The sequence below is a fragment of the Corvus cornix genome, chromosome 8, assembly GCF_000738735.6.
Source record: "Corvus cornix cornix isolate S_Up_H32 chromosome 8, ASM73873v5, whole genome shotgun sequence".
Taxonomy (NCBI): domain Eukaryota; kingdom Metazoa; phylum Chordata; class Aves; order Passeriformes; family Corvidae; genus Corvus; species Corvus cornix.
The window spans coordinates 6,622,976-6,635,338 of record NC_046338.1 but is presented as its reverse complement, the minus strand read 5'-3'; the positions used below and the strand labels follow the sequence as shown (position 1 = coordinate 6,635,338).

General features: G+C 41.8%; 1 protein-coding gene across 9 annotated transcripts in view; it reads left to right on the top strand.

Moving 5' to 3' along the window:
- ELAVL4 (ELAV like RNA binding protein 4) overlaps positions 1-12,363 on the top strand; it is a 100,315-nt gene that overhangs the window by 82,905 nt on the left and 5,047 nt on the right. For all 9 annotated transcript variants that reach the window (XM_010408852.4, XM_039556117.1, XM_010408854.4 and 6 more), the window contains exons 4-6: positions 7,545-7,698; positions 8,080-8,305; positions 9,693-9,731. In XM_010408852.4, coding sequence (XP_010407154.1) covers positions 7,545-7,698; positions 8,080-8,305; positions 9,693-9,731 — 419 coding nt within the window. The remainder of the gene's footprint in view (positions 1-7,544; positions 7,699-8,079; positions 8,306-9,692; positions 9,732-12,363) is intronic.

Sequence of the window (12,363 nt, the reverse complement as noted above, 5' to 3'; positions counted from 1 at the left end):
AAAAATGTGCTCTCTCAAGAGAACATCTAGAAAGGAATTCGGTGGCATATAGTTTTGTAGGCTAAAAAATATTTAATGGAATAACATTGAGCTGGAAGAGTACTGAACAGTACTTTGTTCTGTTTTCTTCATGAATGTGGCTGAGATTTTTGCCCCAGAATGAATTTGTAAATATCCTGTTGATGGATGGGCTGAACCTTGGCCTCTGCTTATATATGTCGGTACAGCCCTGCAGGTAGAATTTCTCTGGCTGCCTTTTGGAAGCTGTTTTGGTGGAAAGAAAGTTAAAATGAATAATCTGTGAAAGCCCTCTTACAGTGGCAAATTACTTATGCTTGCCAAGGTCACTGTGGTCCTGCTGGCTGTGTCCCATCTGTGTTGTGGGCTCTGCTGTTCTTGCACCTAGACTGAACATGAGGTGGCTCTGGGGAGTTGTATTTGCACTCATTTTTTGACTGCACAAGGCTTAATTCCTGTTTAAAAATAATATATATATTTTATGCATGTGGCCCCAAATGCTGTCCTTTTCACTTCTGTAATATTTTTGTGGCAGCTTAATGTTCTCTCTCTCCTGATGCCTTGCAAAACAGCCATGCAGTTGCAGGAGGAAGTGGCTTTATAGCAGGATCAGCAGAACAGCCAGGCACAGTCAGCTCTGATGTGTGGACTAAAATAACTGAAGAAATGGCTTTTTTATTCTGTCATTGTTATGATAAATAATCCCTTTTCACTCTAGCAGCTAAAATACTTATGTGCATTTTATTTAAGTCAATGATGCCCTTTCAAGTCAAAGTTGAGAGGTGACAATTTACAGAATATGTGTTTGGGAAAAGCATTGGAGGGAGTGTTGTGTTTGGTGGTAATAGGTTATACACATTTTGTTCCTCTTCAACTGATCATAGTGCATATTTTATTTATGCCATTTCATAGCAGCATCATCTTCTTGTGAGGGAGAAAAGCTTCACTTTATTTTTACAGCTAAAGCTTGACATAATTCTGCAAAACAGTTTAGAATGAGGGAAGAGACTGTGTGTTGAAATAAGTATATATTCCAGAAATTGAATCTATTTTTAGAAATTAAATTTACCCATCCATAAAAGCTTATGAAAGGTCACTGCTGCTGTTGAAGATTGCCTGGCAATTCAGTTGCATCAAATATCAGAAGGAAAATGAGATGTGTGATGCATGGGGTACAGATTGTTTAAACTGCTGCTTTGCCCTGAAAAAAGGACACCACCTGAAAGGATGCGAAGGAAGTGTTTTACAATTTACTTGGGGATTCAGGTGACCTGGCTTCATTGGAACAAGAGCAGAACAGTTTTGAAAGAAAGCTTGAAATCTAAAAAGAGCCAGTGACTCCCTGAAGTGCAGTCTTGTGCACCCCTCTCTTCCTTTTTCTCTGTTGCCTGAGAAATAGGTTTGCTTCTTCCTTCACTCACAGGAGCAGGTACACGCTGTGACACTGCTGGAGCAAAGGGAGATGTCTCCGGTGAGGGGAGAAGGAATCTAGGTTCTCTGAGCCCTTGATAACCCCCAGTTTTTAAATCCATCAAATCTATCACATGATAAATTACCAAATGGATAGGATGGTTCCTCTGTGCTCAGAGGTTTTTTCTAGTTATTTTAATTTTCAGTTAAATTGATTAAATAGCATGAAATTCTGTATTTCTGCTTTACTCTCCTGTTTTGATCAATAGGTCTGGATGGTCCTAGTTTAAATACAGCAGATAAGGCTGTGGGAGAAAGTAATCCTGCTTTTTCTGAAAATAAAGTAGTAATGTTACTGCTGAAAGATCTTCCTATTTATCTTGGTTTCTCTGGCATTTTTCAAAATGCCAGCTATTTCCACAAAACTCAGCCTCTAAATCTGTCTGTGCTAATTCTTGTAATTGTCCACAAAACTACAAACCATCCTGTCACTGTAGGGTAACCAAATAACAGCAGCCTCAGTCTTCTCCGTCCTACAAAGTCATTTGTCAAAAAGATTGCCTTCCAGCCGCGCTCGGTGGAGGAGGTGGCGCAGGAGGCACAGGGCAGGAGGAGGAATTGCAGCAGGGAGTGGTGGGGAAGAGACCTGCATCTCCTGCTCCCCATCCCAAACTGCTTGGGAGGCGTGGGGGGAGTTCAGCACGGTTTGGGTTGCTGCAGCCAGGAAGCGCTGGATTGCTGGCAGTGCTGGTAGCAGAGCTCGGGTGTTGGGTGCCCTTGGTGCAGTGCTCAGCCAAAAACCTGGCGTTTTCCAACAGTGTTCTTCCATAGTCTCCCCAGGGCCACTGAGCCTGCTGGACACTGCCTGCAGCCTCCTGTCCCGGGGAAGAAATGGGATGTTGAGTGAGGCTGGGTGGTAAGGAGAAGGGTGTACAAGAGAGATCAGGGCAAGGCACAGGAGGAGCTTGGATGCTCTGCAAGGAAGATTTGGAAGGTTGGGGTGTTGGAAGATATTGGGAGTAGCTGAATATGTTGGACTGCAGCAAGGAGGGATTTGAATTTTTGAGTGTCTTGTATGCCCCTTTATTCCTTTTTTTGAAAATTCACATTACCAGGTACAAGGTGCAGATTTGGGATGTAGCTTATAGCTCCTTTGGAAATTGAGGTGACTGCTTGTTCTCTTTTATGGTAGCTCACAGTCAGAGAAGGGTCATCTGCTCTGGCTGCTGCTCCCCAAGACAAAGCCTTGGATGAGAAACTTTAAAGGTGCCACAGACGTGGAAAGCCTCAACTAAGTGTGCTCCTGTTGTGCTCTTTAGGACCCTCTGTCAGTGTAACCCTTTTGACTCTGTAGTGCTTGTTAACAAACCCTCCTGCACCCTTTGTGCCTGCAGTGATGCTGCTGCTCAGCAGACCTTTCAGTGCTGCATTTGAAGGTTCAGCTTTGGTTCTGCTGCTTTCAGCAGGCACCAGAGTGTCTTTGCCTCTTAATTTCTTGCATCTTCTCTTAATCGCAATTTCTCTTTTTACTGCTTCAGTTTTGCCAGTGAGTCCTTTTCATTCTATGGAGCCAGAGCAATTATTTCTCTTAGCCTTGCTCTTGATACAGCCAAGAGTGTTTCTAGGTTATTATCTATGGGTGTCTTTCCTGAAATGATGGGATAGACCATTGTACCTGCAATTATAATTAATCTCTGTAAAATGGCATCGAATTGCTCAACAGTAAAGTGCATTGTCACTCCCCTCCATCCCCCAGCCAAGGGCTTAGGGAAGAGAAAGGACAAAGCAGTGCAAGCATCAGATATGAAAGTATTCCAGATCCTGATCTTCAGCCTCTGGACCAGAGGGCTTTTGTGTTCGCTTGTTGTGACAAAGCATGCAGCTTTCACAGGAGGGTGTCTCAAATCTGGTTTTGCAGAAAATGAGGGCACAGATGAGGGTCTGGAAGTGGCTGTGGGGAAACGTCTCTTTCTGCCATAGCCTGTTCACTGGTGCTAAGCAGATTTTACTTCTAGTTCTGGATGTGCCTTAAACAAGTGATACTGTGCTTATTTACATGTGTGAGGCTTTTGAGCAGTTGTGTTAAAGCACTTCCAGTCTGACTAGTGGCATAAGGGGCAGCAAGTGAGGGAAGGGTTGTCCCCATTTTAAACTGGATTTCAGGCAGAAAAAAGCCAAGTGACTGACTCCAAAGATCATACAAGAAATCCTGTATCTCAGAGAATGTCAAGCAAAGACAAAGCAAAGTCTCTGTATTAAGGTCACCAAGAAGTCTGGTGTTTTTTGAATGTCACACAAACCTTTTGAAAGCTGCCCAGGGAGTCACTTAACACTGACTGCACCTTAGCTGCTTGTGATTGGAGACATGTCCCAGGGACTGCAGGTGCTGTGGGTGGGTGGCTTGGTGGTTCTTGGGTGCCTGTGCTGCCACGCAGTGCACCCTGGTTCAAGGCTCCTGGGTGGTTTCCCATTCTCCAGGTGAGGAGCAGGAGATGCAGAGCAAGGTGACACATCTCAGAGAAGGTTAGTATCTGCAAGATGAGTTGCTTGGTTGTTGCTTAGATGTGTCCAGGGCAGGATGGCTCTGCTGGCAGAGCACATCATTCCAGGAAAGGATGGTGCAGTTTCTCTTATGAGAAGACTGGAGTTAAATTTTACAAGGAGGCTTCTAGAAACGGACTTGATGTTTGAGAAGTCCAGGATTAGTACAGGAGCTGAAGGTTTCTCTCCCAGGGAGCAGCAGCAAAGTGGTTAAGTGTCAGTGTTCAAATGGCTGCTGTTCCTTGTACCGTAAGACAAACGGGATGCGTTCATGCCTCTGGGTGCCTTTGCTGTGGGCTCTGGCTTGGAAAGGCCAGACTGCTTCAATTTATGTTCTGAAGAGTCTCGAGGTTAGAAATTCTTCAGAAAGTTTTCTATATGGGAAAACACGTAGGAAATCAATAGGGAAGATAATTACTTGAACTTGGAGATATTTTCTGTGCACCTGAAAAAAATGTGCTTTGCCATGGAAGATATGAAATGCTGAACCTCTTCTGATGCTGCAGTGGTGTTGGGAGAGAGTGGTGCAGCCTCTGGAGATGGCTGTTTATTATGAAGAGAAGCCCTTATACAGACTAATGTTCAATGTCAGATGAGAAATGTCCTATTAAATGTTTTTCAGTTAGTATATATGTATTTATAGAAACTAATATCTGAGGCCAGCAAGCCATAAAATGAATTGTGTAATATTTTATTATCTTCCTTGCAAATTTGACTGCAGAACTCCTAAATGATCTTATGCAGTGAAATCCAAAACCATGGTTCGACCTTCAGCTGTTGTACAAGTGGACAAACATTTTAATGCTGAGAAATGCCTGGGTCAAACAGTAGTTTGATGTTCTCCAGCTCATTATTTGAATTCTTTGTGGTGGCTAGGATTCCATACTTTTTTCTTTTTCAATGCTCTGTTTCATTACAGGGTGCTAACACTGCCGTGAGCAAAGGAATGGGAAAAAAAAATCATTTTTAAGTGTGAATATAAAGAATTAATGCTGCGTCCTCACCCAGCACTTCGCGGTTTGCAGGGATAAAATGGGAGCTGGTTTTTGCTCCCATTTTAACTTGCACAGCATAAGGAGCTTCTGGTGTGATGGAGGGTCAGGGTGGGCGATCTCCTCCTTTGATAGCTCGCACGCAGGAAAACATCCCGTCCCCAGCACTAACTGAATAATAGCTTGAAAGCAGGATGGCACACTCTAACCGATCGATTTGTCATTGGCTGACCTCGGAGGGAAGATGAAAAAGATTCAAAAGCAGATAAATAATTGACATTACTAGCCTTGAGTCCATTCAGCTCTGCAACCTTTTCTCCTTGATATTAAAGACGGCTGAGTTGCTTTTGGCAGCTTCTTTCTTTGGCTCAGGCTCCCCTGCAGCCTGAATGTTTGATTGCGGGAGGAAATAAAAACTAGACCTGAGCAGCAATAGGTGTTCACATGTGCTGCGAGTGGAGGGGTTGGGAGTGTGAGCAGCCTCTCCTTCCTCTGCCTGCTTGCAGGGCCCACGAGAGCAGAGAGCCTTCTGTAAGTAGAACTGTGTGTGTGTGTGTATATATATATATATATATATATATATATATGTATGTAAAATGTCAGGCACTCATTGCTCTGGGAAGTAGTGTTTTTTGCATATCCCAATACTTTTCATCCTCCCTGTAACGTGGCATTTGGTTAACGAATGTGCCGGAGTGAGAAACCCAAAGGAAACTCCTGGCTGTTTTCCCAGGAACTTTATTCATTTTGCTTCTCTCAGTTTTGAGGAACAGGTAAGATCCCTACCCTCATTCCAGAGAGTCTCCTAAGTATTTTTTTAAACTGTTATTCCTAAAGTATGTTAAACTGTAGGTGCCTGAATTCTTACAGAACCCTCTCAAGGTAAGGCATTTGCAGAGTGGGGAGTGAAGAGTCTGCTTTTCCAAATGCCTCAGCACCAAACCAAGCTGTAGGTGAAAGCACTGTGTGATTATCCCTGGTGTCCCCTCAGGCCTGGATTGAGCTTTGTTACATAAAAGCCAAGCGGTGCCATCCATGTGTGTTCTGGCCCTGGATCCATCGGAGGGGTGTTCAGGACCAGCAGGGAAGTGATGGAAATGCTGCACCCCATCAGGAGGTTGTGGGCTGTCGCACAGAATGATTTCTACCCCAATATCCCTCTTCCTTTCAGCCCCCGAAGATTTCTCTGCTCCCCATGTCTGCTTGAGCCTTTGTACTGTGTGCCTGAGCTTGCCTCCATTGATGCAAATGTTTTATCTAACCTCTATTTCATATTTCTTTCCCTGAATTTTCCACCTCCTCTCTCCAGCCTTCTCTGTAAATGTTAGATTTAAAAGGTTATGGACAAACACATAAGTTATAAAGAAATTGCCAAAAACCTTAAAATCTAGAATCTTTAGAGTTTGTCTGCTATTATGCAGAGAAGATTGTGGAAGCAAATATTAGTCATTAACATAATTTTCTGTGTTGAGTCAACATCTATTTTTAGGTGTGGAGCGCATAAAGACAACTCTTTGACACATAAAGCACATAGACATCCATTTGACATCATCTGTGTTCAGTCTGAGACTCGGGAAGAGGGAAAGACGGTTGCTGAATGTGTTGCATTCGTGATGGGAACCCCCCCACTTCCTTCCTAGACACATTTTAAGACATAATGCAGGAGAGTACTGATCTGTTTATATTGAAATAAATCAAAATGAAGCGCAGAATATTCAGCTTGGCTTCCAATGCTTTTTCAGATGTACTGCAAAGTAATTCATGATCTGTGCTGAATATTTGTCATTAGGCTTCATCCAGGAAGTGTTTTTATGATGTTAAATGTGTATCCTAAATGTATATATTATTTTAAAAGTGCAGAAGGCTTTTTATGCACCTATTACAATTATAAATCTGATTCATAGGTAGAAGAGCAGTTAAGAGGATTGAATTAGTAATTTTCCAACAGCACACATGCAGTGCCACAGCTAGATTTTCTTGTTTGCTTGGTCATAATATTTTATGGTCTGATTCTGGGCTTTATAATGCAAGGGAACTTCTCGTGATAAATTGCAGATCCGACAATGAGTGTCAGTATACAGCTCCCTGAGCAGATGTTCATTTTGTCTAATTTCACCAGTACTTTACTGTTCATCCAGAACAGATCTTGCCAGCTCAGGATGCAAACACAAAGAGAGAGAGCACAAAAGATCACTCCGCAAATAACCTGCTCTGTTTCAGACACTCGGGAGGGGGAAAAGAAAAACATGCAGGAGCTTGGGAGTGCAAGGTTGGCTACAGCAAATCATCCACACACCCACACCCATGGGGGCAAATTTACAGCGCCATGTGTGGGAAGTTGCATGTTAATCTACCTCTGAACAATAGTTATTTTATGACTGCACTTCAAGAACCCTTGTGTCTGTTTTAAGGTCTCTGTAGCTCTTCCTTTGTTCTTCCAGCCTTTCCTGGCTCTGCTGGTTTTTCAGAACAGGTCCTGTCTGAACTGCAGGGCGATGTCTTGTGGAAGAACAGAACATTATCTGTCCAAAATGCCGAGGGTGGCTCTAGCTCACTAACACTGCTTTCCTTTTCTCTCCGTAGGTGTCATATGCCCGTCCAAGTTCAGCATCCATCCGGGATGCAAACTTGTATGTCAGCGGCCTTCCCAAAACCATGACCCAGAAAGAATTAGAGCAGTTATTCTCACAATATGGGCGCATCATCACCTCACGGATTCTGGTTGATCAAGTCACAGGTTAAAAGAAAACTTTTCTTGATAATGTGCATGTTTCTCTGGAAATGGCAAAACTGCAAATGTCTGCAGCTGGGGTTTTTTGACTTTTACTGTAAAATGCCATACCTAGTTCCTTTTAAATGTAACTGGAGGTATACCTGCTGCCTCTTTAAAGAGGGAATATTAAAATACAGAATGTGGTTTACTTAAAATCATTGTTAAATACGGTAGGGGCTGATTTTGGAGATGTCAGGTTGGGAAGAGGATTTTTCTTTACAGGACTTTTCTTAATTTGCAAACCACCTATTGTGTGAAGTCAAACCTAACATTCAGCTCATGCTCATCACATAGATGAGGCTGTTCCTACGAATATTCATCTCTTCACATGTTTTTACTTCCCAGGGGTTTCTCGAGGTGTGGGATTTATCCGTTTTGATAAGAGAATAGAGGCAGAAGAAGCCATAAAGGGACTAAATGGCCAGAAGCCTAGTGGTGCTACAGAACCAATTACTGTGAAGTTTGCCAATAATCCCAGCCAGAAAACAAGCCAGGCACTCCTTTCACAGCTGTATCAGTCTCCCAACAGACGCTACCCTGGACCACTTCACCACCAGGCTCAGAGATTCAGGTAATTACCTGGAAAAGAACTGAAGTTCCACCAGCAATGACAATGTGGGGCAGGTGCTGTGCAGGAAAATATGCTTTAGTTGCGTAGGCTGACCTGATTTTCTTTGTAAAATTAAATATTCTTTCCTGGAGAATGAGGAGGAAAATCTGCTGACAGCAGTAGTCATGTTGTATTTACTAAAACAGCTGAAGTACTGTACAATCAGATCTCATGAAGGCTGAAAAAGGGAGGACAGAGTAGAGTTACACTGATAATCAAATGAGCAGTGACTATCCTGTTCTTTCTCTCTTTTTGGGTAATGCTTTTATTTTCTGCTATATTACTACAGTTTTGATGCAGCTTAGACTTTGATGTTAATGACAGTGGATTGGTAGCAGGAAAAAAGCTGAGTCTGTCCCAGTCAGCAGGAGTATCATTAAATTTATTAGCCTGAGCTATCTGCTCTTAGTATAAAGAGCCCTTGTATTAGGCTTTGGTGTGAGTCTTCAGATGCTTTTGGGGATGTTTTATGCTTTGCATTCTGAATGTACTGTTTCCATCTGATGCATAAGGCAGAGTTAGCAATATGTGATGTTCCTATTACTTTTATACTTAATAGTTCTCAAGGAGCCCAGCTTTCAAATAAAGTCTGCCTTCAAGAAAGAAAACTTGGACATATTTGCATAACTGCGTTGCACGCTGGCTTTAGAGAATTATTCAAAAGTAATTTTAGTTTGTCAGTGATGAAAAGTGCTAATGAATTAAAGATCATAAAAAGTCAGTCATTGGATACATTAAATTTACACTTGTTTTTGTGTCTTTGGCACGCAGCTGTGTCCATTGAGGTTATCACTGAATCATTCCATGGATAGAAGGACTTTATTGTGGTGCCATGGAAAGCAGATGATTATATTCTGCAAAATTTGGTGGTCAGTTTAGATTGACATATCATGAAGGATTAATACTAAATACATGTAATAAAATGGGGAGAACGTATTGTGTTAAAGCAGATAGTCAAGAATTCTTCCCGTTCCAGCAGTTTTGGACTTGACATTTTATTTCTGACTTAACGGTGGATATCAGGTGAGCAGTTGAATTACAAAAAACAAGTTGAATTATAAACAAAAAGTCAAATCCTAAGTGGATATTTTTTAAAACCAAACTCTGGAGGTTAAGGTTTCCTCTAAGACTGTAGACAAGTTTAAAAAAGGCTTTTAAATGCTCTGGTGGAAATTTAAGCACAACCTCAGACTTAACAAAGCAGGCTGGGAGTTGTTAGGCTCCTTAGATGTGTGGGAAACTTGTTGAACGTTTCTTCTTTGAAAATGGAACGCTATTAATAATAGTTCCATTGAGCGATCTTGCCATCTGTGAGACATTAACCCAAAGACCCTCCTTCTCTTTTCAGGCTGGACAATTTGCTTAATATGGCCTATGGCGTAAAGAGGTAATTAGAATTCCACAGATTGCCAGATGTCCGTGTTGGCACAGATTGGTGCTACAATTTATTTTTTTTTTTTAATTCACTAACTTTATTTTTTTTATTCCTTCTTTTCTTCCACCAGCATGTCAAATTCTTTTTAAGTTTGGACTTCAGTTGGTTTTGTTACTTTAAAGGCCTCACGCACAAGTTCTGTGGGGCTTTTCAACCTTTTTTTATTTACAGGTGGGCTTCTCAAATGGTTTAGGTGCCACAGCTACAAGCATTCAAATTACAGTTGCTCTGCTAAGTGGTGCTTTTTCCAGAATCAAAACTATTAACTTGATTTTTTTTTTTTAACAAATCTCTCATGTGATAGTGGAAAATTTAAGTCAAAATCAGAATTAGGCTGCTGTTATCTAAATCTGTTCCTCCCACATCTGGCATTGTAAGTTTGACTTGAAAATACAGCTGTGTGCACCTCAATCAGCCCGAAGTTTCTTTTGTTACAGGTTTAATACTTTGAATTTTTTTTTCAGTCCTTGAAATTAATTTTTTTGTTTGTTTAAAATAGCTGTGTGTTTGTATGTGCACGCATGTGTGAAAGCTCAGCTGATTTGTCAACATTTCTGCTGTTCCATGAGTATGTTTGATCTGATAGCTAAAATGAGATGTGTTGTTAGTGTTTCTTTTAATGGCAACATCAGTATAAGCGACCCTTGCAGCAAAACAAAGGTGTTGTCTTATTCCTGGTGTTACCCTAAGATGTCCAAATTAAGACGAGAAAGTACTACTTAATCTTCTGAAATGGTCTACTCACCACAAGTGAAAATTATTTGAGCTTTTTCTTTTTGAAGCTCATCCTCTAAAAAGGTATGGTAAGTATCTCTTTACACTAGCTAGTAGCAAGACAGTAATGTGGGGTTTAACTCCTAGGTAATTCAGTACAGATCTGAAATCTTAAGAGTACTCACAAGAGCAATAGTCAGAACTCTTCCCAGAAGCACCAGTGCTGGTGCAATGGGCACATTGGTTATGTCGGAATATCCTTAGTGGTGGTGGGAATATGGTGAGTCAGAACCCCCTGCCTGATTTTATCACACAGCCCTTCTCTGTTCTCCCACCTTTTTTGTTCCTTGAAAGCTTGTCAGAAACATGGAAAAATTCCTGGTCGAGTGTCTGTCACGTGCAAGTCAATGTCAGAAGGATGGGTTTGTTCTGGGAGGTTTCCCTGGGTTTTTGCTGCTGCTTCCCTGGAATTGGATTGGTGTGTGGTGCAGGATAGGCTGAGTCTGAACAGAGGGAAAGAGCAATTTCCTGCCTTTATAGGTTATACATCGGCTTTCTCAATATTGTCTGCAGTGTTACTGTAAGAACACAGCAGTGTTTACAGTCATTTTGCAGGCATCTTAAATTAGTTCTTATCTCCTCTCAGCAAACCTTGGCAGTTGTACCTGCACTAGCAAATCCTGAATTTATAGGCACAAGGTCACAAAAAATACCGCACTGATAATTTCTGAAGCTGCTTCTGAAACATGAGATTGGCTCTCCCTGTGCTAACTGTGTGGTACTGATGGAAAATGAGACATGCTGATGTGGAAAAAGGTTTTATTGAGGCTAGTTTCAGATCACTTGTTAGTAGCAAAGCTCCTTATGCGATAGGCGATCTTGTATTTATGTCAATACGCTTGCACCAGTTTTGTGCGTGTTTTGTTGGATTTACAGCAGCTGCTGTGCTCATGGCACATAAATAGTTGAAAGCTGCAGAGCTCCTAAAGGTTTCCAGGGAAAAGCTGCTCTCCAGTGAACTGTAGGAAACTTTAACCCTTTACATTGGTGCAGCATTTCTTTAAAATGCAAAGCCTGATAATGCATTGTGACATGCACAGCTTTGCAATGTACAGGTTTTACAGCATCCTTAGAGTGTGGTGTATCCCTTATTGTTGTATTTCACATTACATTTAAGCATTCCAGAAAAGCAGTGTTTGCTGCCTTATACCTGTTACTGGCACAGTCGGCACTGGCCAGCAATGGGCTTGAAGTCCCATCTTCCAGATTTCAAAATGAGCTGAAGCTGTTGGCTTGTACAAGCCCTGGCTGTGCCTTATTTCCAATCCTTACTTCTACCTGTGGTGGAAGGAGCAGTAGAAATCGGCTGTGGCCAGCCTTTCTGTGCTGTAATGTTGTGATAATGTCACTGGTTTCACTGTGCGGGAGAAAAACTAAAATATGTTGAGATGGGGATTTGCAAAAGTGAAGTTGAGTTGGAAAATTGCCATGTATTTTTAATAAACTGTCTGCAAACCTTCCTGAGGATCTGATGCTGTGAGCATTTGTGAACTGCTCATTTACAGTGTAGCTACACCCCAGTGATGATCCTCAGCTTAAGATATATATTCCAAGTGTCTTCTTTTTCCCGGAATATACATAAAAAGTGCCATCAGGCATCAACAGAACAGTGAGCAACCATCAAGTGTGCAGTTTCCTTTATGGTTATTTAATATACACCGCATAATATTGTGCGGATTGCTAAATGTGTGTGGAAATTATTAGAAGTGTAAGAAGTTTTGAAGAGCACAAGAGCTCACTCAGCACCAGAGTCCCTCCCTCTGCTCCCTCAATCATCGCTCAGAAAATCCTGAGGAATTATTCTGTTCTG